The sequence below is a fragment of the Octopus bimaculoides genome, chromosome 3 (genome assembly GCF_046866305.1).
Source record: "Octopus bimaculoides isolate indiv1 chromosome 3, ASM4686630v1, whole genome shotgun sequence".
Lineage (NCBI taxonomy): Eukaryota > Metazoa > Mollusca > Cephalopoda > Octopoda > Octopodidae > Octopus > Octopus bimaculoides.
This window is the reverse complement of record NC_142930.1, coordinates 101,501,935-101,515,853: the sequence shown is the minus strand read 5'-3', so window position 1 is coordinate 101,515,853 and position 13,919 is coordinate 101,501,935. Positions and strand designations below refer to the sequence as shown.

At 32.0% G+C, this 13,919-nt stretch overlaps 1 protein-coding gene across 5 annotated transcripts in view; it reads left to right on the top strand.

The window, feature by feature from the left end:
* LOC106871954 (protein still life, isoform SIF type 1) overlaps window positions 1-11,446 on the top strand; it is a 903,947-nt gene extending 892,501 nt beyond the window's left edge. For all 5 annotated transcript variants that reach the window (XM_089349425.1, XM_089349426.1, XM_089349429.1 and 2 more), the window contains 6 exons: window positions 3,037-3,145; window positions 5,624-5,800; window positions 6,001-6,125; window positions 8,165-8,338; window positions 8,431-8,627; window positions 10,428-11,446. In XM_089349425.1, the coding sequence (XP_089205551.1) occupies window positions 3,037-3,145; window positions 5,624-5,800; window positions 6,001-6,125; window positions 8,165-8,338; window positions 8,431-8,627; window positions 10,428-11,151 (1,506 nt within the window). In that variant the 3' untranslated portion in view covers window positions 11,152-11,446. The remainder of the gene's footprint in view (window positions 1-3,036; window positions 3,146-5,623; window positions 5,801-6,000; window positions 6,126-8,164; window positions 8,339-8,430; window positions 8,628-10,427) is intronic.
* The last annotated feature ends 2,473 nt before the right edge of the window (window positions 11,447-13,919 follow it).

Genomic DNA, 13,919 nt, shown 5'->3' with positions numbered 1-13,919 from the left:
GTAATCATTTCAAACAAGCATGAAAAAGAAGTCTAAAGGTTTCGCTTCCTGAGAAAGACTATGAGTAGATGCTGTTTCCTCAGAAAAATTGTTAATAAAAACGTTTTTTTAAGTTTTTACTCCATTCTGGTGTAATATCATCATCGCTATCGCCGTCGTTGCTTTCAGAATCGCTGATTTCAGTTTCGGATACAGAAATATCCGATTTATTATCGTTCATCCCGTGCTTTTGTAGCTCATTCATTCTTTTCTTCGATGTCTCCATATCTTCTGTTGAAAAACCTTCAAATTCGGAATCACTGCTTGATAGCATGTAACTCCTCTCCATCTTCAAAGTTGAAAAAAATTAACGCCGCAAAAAATGTGGAAAAAAATCTTCCAAAATTCACTGAGTTCAAATATCACGCGAAACAATGTCGGAGACAATAACTTAACTGTTTGCAAAGTAAAATCAGGTGTTTTAACGAATGTACTAACGAGATTTGGGTTCAAATATACATTTAAATAACAATGGGTACGCTCGGCCGGCTACGGCCGGGTTAGTCTTATGAACCAAAAAATTTTTCGGCCGGCTTAGTAACGAAAGGGTTAATGCTTAGGTGTCATTCTAGGAAAACTGAAGAGAGATATTGAGTAGGTCTTTATGCCATCATAGGATAATTTTTGAAAGGTTGTCAATTTGCAGTTAGTCAATTGTGTCACTGGAAAAATGAAGGCAATGCAACAAAAGCTATTTGATTAGCAGAAAGGAACTGATGTCAAAGTTTTCATTAATCATGATCTATTATCTCTCTGTTACAGTGACTATATTAAAAAATCTTAGGATTGTTTACACTTTAGCTAACTTTTAAAAGCTATAGAAGAGATAAGTCTTTACTACCCATTACTTATGCTATGCCTTCAAAGAGAAGAAATTTCAATTCTCATTTCTTTTGCATGTTAGTCAATTGATAGATTTATCATCATCATCATCATAATTTTTATCATCATTTTAGTCACCATACTTGAATGGTTTGAATAAGTTTTATGAGATAGTATTTAATGACTGGAAATCTTTCCTGTTGCCAACCATTTTAGTTGCTTCTTACAACACTAGGACCCACATGTCTTTTCTAAAAGTATGGTACACATAGTAAGTTACTTAATAAACTACAAAACTTAAAAGTGTAACCCATTGAATGTATCTGCCTTGATGTCAAAGTGTCTCTGCTGAGTGAACATCTTCATTTGATTTTCTCTGTCATTATCCCTGTCACCAGTTGTTATCTTCATTGAATATACATTTTTTCGATGAGTCATTAAAATATTATCTGTGCTATTAACAGGAACAATATTTATGCACCTCTTTTTACACAAAATCACACTTGCACAATCTAAATAAGTAATTACACACAAATATTACTTCACAAAAAACATATATGTATGTAATTCATGTATACATCTGTATTGTGTAGGTTGTTTGTCATCTCATGTATATAAAACATAGCCAACCAAAGGCCTGAATAATTAGAAAGAACAAAGATTTTTTCAAATATGTTGCTTTTGTTTTCTATTACAGCGTGTTCTGTTTTCTCTGGGTGGCTCTTTTCTGTATTATGCCAACCATTTCAAGGTGTACAGTTCCTTCTGTGCTAGTCATTCAAGGTCAGCCAAATATTTGGACAGGAACAATTTGATCAACTATTCAAAAATGTACTTAAGTACTAAAGTGGCTTGTTAAATTTTATGGTGGAGGAAAGTCCAACCTTATTTATTGACCAGAATGTACTGGCTTACCAACAGACTAATTACCTCAGACAACTAAAGTAAAAGTTGTTCAGAAAAATATTGTCTATTGATATTCAATATTGCTGAAATAGTTTGTATTTATAAAGGACAGTATCAAAGAGGAAATTTTAAACATGTCTCTCTCATAGCTATCAGATATTCAGATATTTCATGGCTCAGTCCTTCTTTCTCTTGTTGTTTTGCTAACTGTTATTCTCGTAGTTTCAAAACAACATACTGAAAAGAGGAATATAGTTAGTAAAAGAACATCCTCTTGATTAATTAACTTCTATTTGAAACATCAGACATTTCTGTCCTTGGCTCTAAGAATTTGTAACTTGCCTTTGATATTTTTTCACATCATAGGATAATTTTTGAAAGGTTGTCAATTTGCAGTTAGTCAATTGTGTCACTGGAAAAATGAAGGCAATGCAACAAAAGCTATTTGATTAGCAGAAAGGAACTGATGTCAAAGTTTTCATTAATCATGATCTATTATCTCTCTGTTACAGTGACTATATTAAAAAATCTTAGGATTGTTTACACTTTAGCTAACTTTTAAAAGCTATAGAAGAGATAAGTCTTTACTACCCATTACTTATGCTATGCCTTCAAAGAGAAGAAATTTCAATTCTCATTTCTTTTGCATGTTAGTCAATTGATAGATTTATCATCATCATCATCATAATTTTTATCATCATTTTAGTCACCATACTTGAATGGTTTGAATAAGTTTTATGAGATAGTATTTAATGACTGGAAATCTTTCCTGTTGCCAACCATTTTAGTTGCTTCTTACAACACTAGGACCCACATGTCTTTTCTAAAAGTATGGTACACATAGTAAGTTACTTAATAAACTACAAAACTTAAAAGTGTAACCCATTGAATGTATCTGCCTTGATGTCAAAGTGTCTCTGCTGAGTGAACATCTTCATTTGATTTTCTCTGTCATTATCCCTGTCACCAGTTGTTATCTTCATTGAATATACATTTTTTCGATGAGTCATTAAAATATTATCTGTGCTATTAACAGGAACAATATTTATGCACCTCTTTTTACACAAAATCACACTTGCACAATCTAAATAAGTAATTACACACAAATATTACTTCACAAAAAACATATATGTATGTAATTCATGTATACATCTGTATTGTGTAGGTTGTTTGTCATCTCATGTATATAAAACATAGCCAACCAAAGGCCTGAATAATTAGAAAGAACAAAGATTTTTTCAAATATGTTGCTTTTGTTTTCTATTACAGCGTGTTCTGTTTTCTCTGGGTGGCTCTTTTCTGTATTATGCCAACCATTTCAAGGTGTACAGTTCCTTCTGTGCTAGTCATTCAAGGTCGCAAAAGATCCTCAACCCAGGTAAGTGATGGATATTGTGAGATAATTTGAAAGATTACTCCACTTCAACATATGTATATGCTTTACCATATACTCATAACACACGTTTATATAATTATATATGATATACATGTACTGCTTTAAATCTACTTAAAGCACACTATACATATATGTGTTCTGTAACATTCATTAGTCTCACAATACCATTGGATTTGTCCAAATTCAACCTCTCCTACTATCACCTTTATTACAAGCCACCACCCTTTAACTCACTTTCTTCTTTGTCTTACCATCATTTATCATTACTATTACTCATCTTTCAGTCTCTCTATAACATTACTCTTTTCTCTATCACTCATTGTTAATATCCATCACTTTTGTTGTCTCCTAACACTGAATCCTTTTAATTTTTATTACTCTCTCTCTCCCTCCCTCCCCCCTTCTCTCTCTCTTTCTTCAATTGGCCTTCTTCATATCAGATCGTATCCCTCTTCTTTCCCTCCCCTCTATCACTTTCAAGCCCTGGTTTTCTCTCCTTTATCACTCTTCTATTCACCTCTTGATCATGTTGCCTTGATCAAACAGAAACAATATTTTGTAGAGAGTACTCTTTAGTGTTACTAAGAACACAACCTTTCCATACGATGTCATGACAAAGTGCTTCCAGTACACATTGTAAAATTGTTAGCATTAGAAAGATCAATCAATATAAAAGCAGTGTGCTTGATTCATCTAGGTGAGCAGAAAATCTAGAACAGAACTGACTTGGACCACAATGACCTGATCAAACTATGCCAGCATTGAAAAGTGATGAAGTGAAGATGATAAAGATGAAGAAGAGAATTATATGCATGGTCATTATCATCATCGTTTAATATCTACTTTTCATGCTGGCATGAGTTGGTTGACTTATCATAGTCTGAATCAATGTATATGCAAAGTTACTGTCCTTCTAGATGGCTCAGAGAAGCATGTCTGGCTTATATATTTTGTTTGGCATGGTTTCTGAAGCTGAATGTTCTTCATAGAACCAATCATTTACAGAGTACACTGGGAACATTTAATCCTAGGAGGCTGTCATGTTCTCCACTGGTCAAGACTAAAGAGTACTTTCAGCTTTGTAACTGCTCAGACATTTTACAGAAAGTACTGAGTGTACTTTATTATGGTACCAGCACAAATGAGATTCTTCTATGTGACCAACAGAGTAGTTGGAAGAGAGTATGAGTATAAAAGAAGAACTAGGGTGAGAGGTGGAAAGAAGCAAAAATATGATGTACAATACAAAGTGATCCAGAGTCATTATACCATTATTGTCTCTCCCCTTCCACAGTATGGAAGGAGAAAGACAGTAATAGTATTGAGAGTTGGTAACAGCAGAAGGTATTGAGAGAGAAAGAGAGGAAGACTCTGCTGGTAACTACATGTTTGTTGGTAAGAGAGTGTGACAGATGTCAGTAATGAATCAGTTGGGAGAGAAAGAATGTTGGCTGGCACTATAGAAATGTAATGCTACCAGAAAAAGCATGAGTAATGAATAGTCAAAAAGGTAATAGTAGGAAAGTGTGGGACATCTGAGGGAGTGATGGCTGGTAGTACTGGAAGATGAATTAGAGGGATTTTTTTCAGATACCACTAGATCCAATACAGTCTCTTGTTACTCATTAATTTGGAAGAAACAGAGGATGGTTTTAATGATATGGATAGTGGTAGTTAGGGAGTGAGTATGATTAGAGCTAATGTTTTCCCTGATGATATGAGTAGCATGGTGCGGTGAATAGGCAAGGAGGTGATAGTGAAAGATAGGAAAGTATTGAATAGACAAAAAAGAGCTGCAGAAGGAGAGCAGCAGGTACAAAATTGGCAAAACTCCCAGATAATTTATATATATATATATATATATATATATATATATATATATATATATATATATATATATATATATATATGAAATAACCCAGCCTCCATCATTATTCCCATCTTGATATCGAAATATTGATATTTTAATTTAGAAATAAAATCTCTGCCTGTTTATGTCTGGTCACTTTACCAGTATAAATTATTGATATTTGTTGAGCCAACAAGGGAACTGCTATATAGTCTCTTAACTTATAGCCAAATCTCTCTCTCTCAAATTGCATTCTGCTATCATAAAGAAAGAATGATATATTGCAGAACATAGTTTTTTTAGCACAGGAAAAAATTGTCAGAATAGCCATGGTTACAATACCATTGGTCATAAGTTTGCTCCTTTAAGACAAATCTAGGGCAAAAAACAAAAAAAAGATTATTTGTCATCAGAGAGAGTGTTTTACCACTATATCATGGCCAGGTTGGTGAACTAACTTACTGATGATGCCTTACAAGTTTGCATCCATTTACAAATTTAATATCTATTCTTGATTAGTTACTCTAATGTTTCTTGTTTCTCACTTTCATATAAAAGAAAAAGTTCAATACATTGTGCTGCATTCTGACATTATAAACATTTCATTTTAGACGCTAATGCAGCCTTGAAGGAATTTCTATTGGCAAGAAACCCCAAGCAACAACACTCTTGCACTTTAGAGTCATTTTTAATTAAACCGATCCAGCGAATTTTGAAATATCCACTTCTATTACAACAGCTGTGCCAACTGACTGATCCAGAGACAGACGAACATTACCATCTCTCAGGTATTCACTCTTAAAGATCTCCTTTTCACAGTTTATTGCAAAACTAAAATGATGTTATCACCTCATCATTTTTTCCTTATTGTTTGCATTAAATATTTTGGTTTTCAAAATGCCTTATGTCAAAAACTAAGATTAAAATATCAGGAAGAAAGAAGAGGAAGATTAGAAAAATAGCTTCATATATTTTTATTTTCTTGCAGAGGCCCTTCGTGGAATGGAAGCTGTAGCAGAACATATCAATGAGATGCAGAAAATTTATGAGGAGTATGGTTACTCTTTCGATGAACTATCTCGTATGTACAAAGAACATCATCCACACAATAAAGTAAGTTGTAAATCTATAAACTTATTGTTATAATTGCTATTCAACATTAGAGAAGTTCAGTTGAAAGTGACAATCTTTGTGGTAACTTTGTCATAATACCTTCCTTGGCTAACTACTAAACAATATGCACAAATGAGAGAGACTTTACATGGTTTCTGTATCTACTAGAAATAACAGCCAGATCTCTCAAATTACATTTTACCATCTTTAGTTTAAAAAAGGATATGTTAAGTAATGTAACCTGAGATAAACTATTTTTTAACTAATTTAATCATAGGTCTGCTCCATCAGGGCTAATTGGTACTAAATGTCAACAATATAACAATAAGATATTGTCTTCATTTTGTACAATAGTTTTTATTGTAGAAATGCAAAAACACCAGAGCTGTAGTTATAAACATGTTTTTTTGGTTTCATGGAGTTTAAACTGAATTAGAAATATTTTGAGAAAAGACATAGGTACAGGAGTGACCATGTGGTAAGTAGCTTGCTTACCAACCACATGGTTCCGGGTTCAGTCCCACTGTGTGGCACCCTGAGCAAGTGTCTTCTACTATAGCCTCAGGCTGCTCAAAGCCTTGTGGGTGGATTTGGTAGATGGAAACTGAAAGAAGCTCACCGTATATATATATATATATATATATATATATATATATATATATATATATATATATATGTATATGTATGTATGTGCATTTGTGTGTCGGTGTTTGTCCCCCCCCCCCCAACATTGCTTGACAACTGATGCTGGTGTGTTTACATACTTAGCGGTTCAAGAAAAGAAATTGATAGAATAAGTACTAGGCTTACAAAGAATAAGTCCTGTGGTTGATTTGCTCAACTAAAGGTGGTGCTCCAGCATGGCCCCAGTCAAATGACTGAAACAAATAAAAGAATAAAAGAATAGTAAATGATTTTAGATTGGGAATTATCAGTTGCAAACTAAGCATTTATCAAATTTTTTTGTTTATGCATAAATGTTTACCTAGATGTTTTGTACATGTTTTCATATGTATTATTTAAGGTAACATGTAAATTGATTTCAATACAGAATGGAAAGACACTAGAATTGTTGTTATAACCAAAAATGGAATCACTTTTAGTGCTGTGTTAATGTTCCAGAAACATACTAATTTAAATTATCACCATATGTTATTTATAATTTCTGTATTTTTGAAGCACTACTCAACATAGCAAATGTATTTCTGTTGGTTTTGACAGATAAACTTCATATTCATTGCATTAGTATGTAAACAGCTGAGTATTCCTCAGAAACTTGTATACTTAATATAATTCTCAGACAGAATCAGCCTGACATAGTGTGTGACAAGGATGGTCCTTTGAATTACAGATGAAGTTCATCCAACAGGCTTCCATAAGGTTCCCACCTGCCCAATCTCACTCACAAGGCTTGGGTTGACCTGAGGCTATGTTGAAAGACGCTCGCTCAAGATACCATACAGTGGGTGCGAAACCAACACCTTATGATTACAAAGCAAACTTCCTAACTCTTTTGGCCATTAGATACACTTATGCACATAGACACATTTTATAAAGATAGTAGATATTGAGGTTGATAGTTTGTCTTCTGTCACTTCCACTGTATTTTGCCCATGTCCAAAACTTTGTGACTGAGCTCAACTCTTTAAAAGTCATGCACCACTGTAAGCAACGATAACAATCTTAAAATTCATAAAAGTTTGATAGCTTTCCTGGGGACCTGCATAGGACTGGGGGAAATCACTCTAGTCTTACTTCATTAAATAACTATATGAGTCTCTAGTATCACTAGAATTTAGATACAAGCTACTAAAACCTACAGCTGAATGATGAGCACAAGACGTGTGTAAGAAAATTCTTTATAAAGATACAAAGATTTATTTAGTGTGTTATGTTTTACTATAAATATTACAAGTACTTCTTTATTTTTCTAGCTGCATACACACTTCTATATGAATTTAATGCTTTAGCATTATTCTCTTTTTCACTAAAGTATAAATTTGGAGATGAAATTTTCATATAAGTTGTTCTACTTTCAGCCGGTAGACTTGAGTGTTGGAGAACTGCAAATGTATGGGACTGTACAATGGTGCAATGCTATAGATTTCCTTGGGAAGATCAAGAAAGGGACAGACCTGGAGAATGTTGTGTTCGTTTTTAAAACTGGAATTGTCTTTCTGTGCCGTGAGAGGGTAAAGAGAAAATTGAAGAAGGTAAATAGTACACTTACAATTATAATAAAAAGATAATTGACATTTTTAGAAGTCATGTATAACAATGACTAATTCCTATTTTATTTTAACAGAGTAGTAACAGCCGGAATGCTCCAATGTCTGAGGGCTATGATGCCATACCCCGTTTCCGCACCCTAATCCCTGTACATGAGGTGCAAGTTGTGAGCGGCTCACGGGCAGATTGTGAGAGGCACTATTGGTGGCAGCTAATCCATTCCAAGTCTGAGGTAGAAGGCCGGCCAGAGAGGCTGTACCAATTTTGCAACTGGTAAGTTAATCTCAATGATGGTATCAGTGATGTAAACCTGATTATATGCACTAAACTGTGTGAGATAACAGATCTGAGTATATTATAGCAGTCATTTGCATTAAATGATGTATATACTACCAACCCTGCTAGAAATGTATGCCACATATAAGAACTGCTACAAATAAATAGCAAGAACTGTCCTTTTTTCATAAACCACTCTGATCTGATACATCACTATCAAACATTTGCATTTTCTTTTACACTAGATTCTCAACCATATGACCCCTGGGGATCCATAATAGGTTTTGTTGGGGTTCCTACTAGCAAAATAGTAAATTGAGGATCCACAATAGTATGTTAAGGTTCCATGAAAACATTTTGCTTTAGGTGTATTTATTGAAAGAAACAAATTTCTTTCTCTAATGTTTTACATAATTTAACCTAAACAAGTGAACTTGTGGAAAGCAAAATAGGAATTTTGAAAGAAGTTTCTATAAAACTAGTTTTTAAACATTGAATGGCTATGGGATCCATCAGCATAAAATAGTAATCAGATGGGTCCATACATAAAAAAATTGTTGAGAACCACCGCCCTAGATGTTAAGTTTAAATCCCAATATTTATTGTTGTATATAAGGTTTTTAGGGAAAAAAATTTGACAGTAATGACAAAAAATGGAGTAATTAATGTTGACAATCTCTGGGTTCCTACAATATTTTACATTTATGAAGTGGTTTCTAATAGAAAACTTGTAACCGCTTTTTGAACCAGTGTTATTAAAGAGAGACTGCTAGTGAGGCTTGTAATCATATTGATGCTATTTTAGGTTTCATGCAAAATGGAGTTGTTTTCTTTTACTAAGAAAATTTCATGCAGCTGTCTCTCAACATCAGTTACTCCATTTTCTCTCATAATTGTCAAATTTTATTTCCCAAAAACCCTTATGAACAACATTGAATAATATGATTTAAACTTGACTTCTAGGACAGTGGTTCTCAACAATTTTTTTTCACATATGAACCTGCCTATTTACTATAGTATCTGACATTATATAAAATGGTGTGCATTCTATTTTGCTCTCTATTCAATCTAGATCCATTTTGTTTTGTTATGATGCTTTCTATTACTTTCTTAGCTTGATTCATTGACTTAAAACTTCTTGGTTTCCTGAGTTTATTCGTTTTCTTTACCATGTGTATTAATTCACAACGGTAATGTTTTCAGTTATCTGCAATGACAAAATTCCTGCACAATTTGATTTGCTGAAAAAAAAAGCAATGTGAATGAGACCAGCCATTCTGTTATTTACATCTCAGTGACTATTGCTGAAGATGTTGCATCATATCTTGTTTTTTGTGTCCTTAATCATTTCACTATAAAATGTTTTTCATGCATGGCTACTCTCTTGTCTTTCATGAAAACAAACTCTTCCATGTTATTTTTAATCTTTATCTGATAGTGAACTCTAAAAATTATTTATCCTCTTGTAACTAAAAAGTTATAATTATTGATAATTTTAATAGCATTTCTGTGTCTATTATCTTGGCTCAATTAAGCAATATAGTAAAGATAACATGTTACCAGTATTTTATCTTATGTTCACATTTTCATATCAATAGACATCATATTACTCTTAGCTAACCACACTAAGATCATAGTAAACTATAAAAAGAAATATTCCAAGTGATTGTAAGACATTGTAAATTTTACTGTTGCAGATAATGTTATTGTTGTTTATGTTTCTTCCTTTAAAACATGCTTTTTTCTTTTTGTTTTATACTAATTAACATTATATTTCTTTTTTTCAATTTTCTTTAGCACATCTGAGGCTAAAACGGATTTCATGAAAGTTATCAGACAGACTATTAGAGACAGTGTTCGAAAAATGGCCGTGCCATCAGCACGGCAGACTGCCAAAACCAAATACATTCCATTTGGTGGTAAGCGGCTTGAGTGTCTGGGAGCTAATCCACGCACTCTCAGTAAGATGCGTGGTGGATTAAAGGCTCCAGAGGTCGAGAGACATTCAGTGGATTTTGAGGAAAACTTCAACAACTGCGAGTACGACAGCATGTTTAGGACAAGAAGCAAAACAATAGGCAACCTGAATGAGGTGGCACAAGGAGAAGACAAGAATGAGAAAATAGCTGACCAGGTACCAGCCCGACCAGCTTCATCTATTGCTAACCCTTATAGCACAGCGCCTCATGGAATGTCTAGCCGGCATCTAAGAGCTGCTGCACGAGAGCAGTCAGGTTCTAGGCCAACCTCACCAAGGCCCACCAGTGGGTCCCCAGTTTGGAAACCACGCCAGGACCCCAGTGGCTTTGGCATTTCAGGTACAAACAAACCGGGGACACCAACGCAAGTTCTGCCCTCACATGCTGTTGCCAGTGCACTAAGCAGCTCTGAGGCTTCAACACCAACCACATCATCAGCATATGGAGATTACTCTGATGTTGTCTACCGGGCTGATACCCCTAGTCGGGTGATCACGCACCAGCCCTCCCATTGCATCGCCTACAAGGACACTGAGTGCTGAGCCAGAAGAATGGGAATTGATTAATCAATTAATTAACCATAGTAACACATCTTTAACATCGCAGGGAAATTAAAACAAAGAAAATAATTAATTTCCCTGGAATAGTGTGGGTTTTTTTTCTTCAGTATTTGTTGAAAAAGAAAAGAAAGAACAACAAAAAAAAACCCCAAAGACTGTGTGTTTCTTCTGAGTCATGTTTTCAATGTACTCCACGACTGATGAACACTGGGAGTTGCTGGAGCAAGTATTCTCTCTCTCTCTCTCTCTCTCTCTCCCCCTCTCTCTCTCTCTCCCCTCCCCTCTCTCTCTCATCTGCTGTCACACAAATGTACATACACACATTCACATGTGCATATATGTGTGTGTAATGAGATGAGACATCATGTAAAGACATTTATTTATTTATTTTATTTATTTATTTATTTATTTATTACTGTTAATTATGTCATATTTTCAGTAAAAAAATCCCAATGAGATTAGTGATGTTGTATCAATGGTGATAAATGACATGTAACCTACATGTTCTATAATGATAACTGCATAGATACATGCAAGGTGAACAACTCTTTCAATATACTTAGTATATTTAGTTAGTGGGTTTTTTTCTCAATATGCACAATGGAAACTAATGTAAAACCTCACAGCCATAGAATTAGCTAAGGTATTATATATATATATATATATATATATACAATATATATATACATATATATATATATATATATATATATATATATATATATATATATATATATATATACAATATATATATACATATATATATATAATGTATATATATATACAATATATATATACATATATATATATAATGTATATATATACACAATATATATATATACAATATATATATATATATATAATGTGTATATATAGAATATATATATACACAAATATATATATAATATATATTTATTTATAATATATAATATATATATATATAATATATATTTATTTATAATATATAATATATATATATATAATATATATTTATTTATAATATATAATATATATATATATAATATATATATATATATATATATAATATATATATACACATATATATATAATATATATATATATATATATATAATATATATATACACATATATATATAATATATACACATATATATAATATATATATATACACATATATATAATATATATATACACATATATATATGATGATGATATAATATACATATATATAAGATATTGTTCTTGTTTTAGAGGACTGTATTGTATTATATGAAGAGGTACTGAGCTAGAATTATGAATCCCTTTTCTCTGAGGTAGTATGGATTTAATGAGATGAAAGTGACAAATAGCTATCTCAGAAGAAAAATTAATATTAACTCTTTCTTAAGTGTGTGCAAATAGAACAAACTACATTTAATCTTTAAAGAGAGTAGGTAATCTGTAAGATGGTTCTTTTTTATTCTATGAAAAAATATCCCTAAATTATTCATTTTTTTAAAAAATCTAGGCAGCAAAATTAATGATTCAGGTCTTAAGCGATGATTATATCAAAAATAAGTTGAATTGAATTAAGTTTTTGAATGTTAATTATGATAAAATAATTCTTAGAAAACTATTTTCATGTTTAGTAGAAGGAAAAGATCATTATTATTAGTGGTAATAATACCTAATATTTCACAAGCACAAATGAAATTACTTTATTTCAATGATGCTATACCATAAAGCTTCAATGAGTTTTTAATTGTCCAGTGGTTCCTTAAAATTTACTACTCTCTGTTTATTAGCATCATCTCACTATATTCCTACTGATTTATTTAATATATTTTTAAGTGTCAGATTCGTTAAGTAGAATAAATAAATAGCCTGGAAAATAGATGTTAAATGAAGATAATAAAATTTTTTGTTAATATACTAAATGGAATGAAAAATCCATTTCTTATATATTCTTAGATTAGATTTGTACTGATAGAGTTGATTTAAATTAGTGTTTGTAAAATGGAAATTTGCCACAGATCAGAGACATGAGTGAATTCCATTTTGCTATCTTAAAATCAAAATATTTTTTTGAGTTTACAAAAGTACAATTAATCTTAGTATTATTAATACTATGATAAGAATGGTATTCACCTCTAAAGGAAGGAGTCTCTATGCAGTTACTCAGCCTGTTAGAAATATAAACCAAATTTCCCAAATCCACATCCTACTTACTATAACATAGAAAGGACATACTGACTAATGTTATCCTATATATATATATAAAAAGATAAGAGTGTCTAAAATGGAACATCTTTGATCATAAGTCTACTCAATGAGGTTTGAGCTGGGACTAAATACAATAACAAAATAATAGCTTTTAAAGTATGTATAAAATTGATACTGCATTAATTTTTTAAGTTAACGATAGGAACATTTTTTAAAGTTTATAAATATATGTTTGACAATTTTATAAATTAATTTCAATAGATTTACGAATATTGAAAATAGATTAAGGATATATGAGAAATGTATGCATGTGTGTATTGAAATATCTAATAGAAACACTGGAATAATTACTGCTGAGGTAAAAGTGTTTTATTCTAAGGAAGAAATGAGAATTGAGAAGATGAGAAAAATTATTTTATATATCAGATGTTGTTGGTAAAAAAGGATGGAATTCATAACATTAAGATTATTGTTTTCTGGAACAAACCATATAGTAAGGAATACCAAAATACCTAAACCAACCTGGGAAAAGAATTATTAGCAGAAGCCACTCCATATTTCTATCAA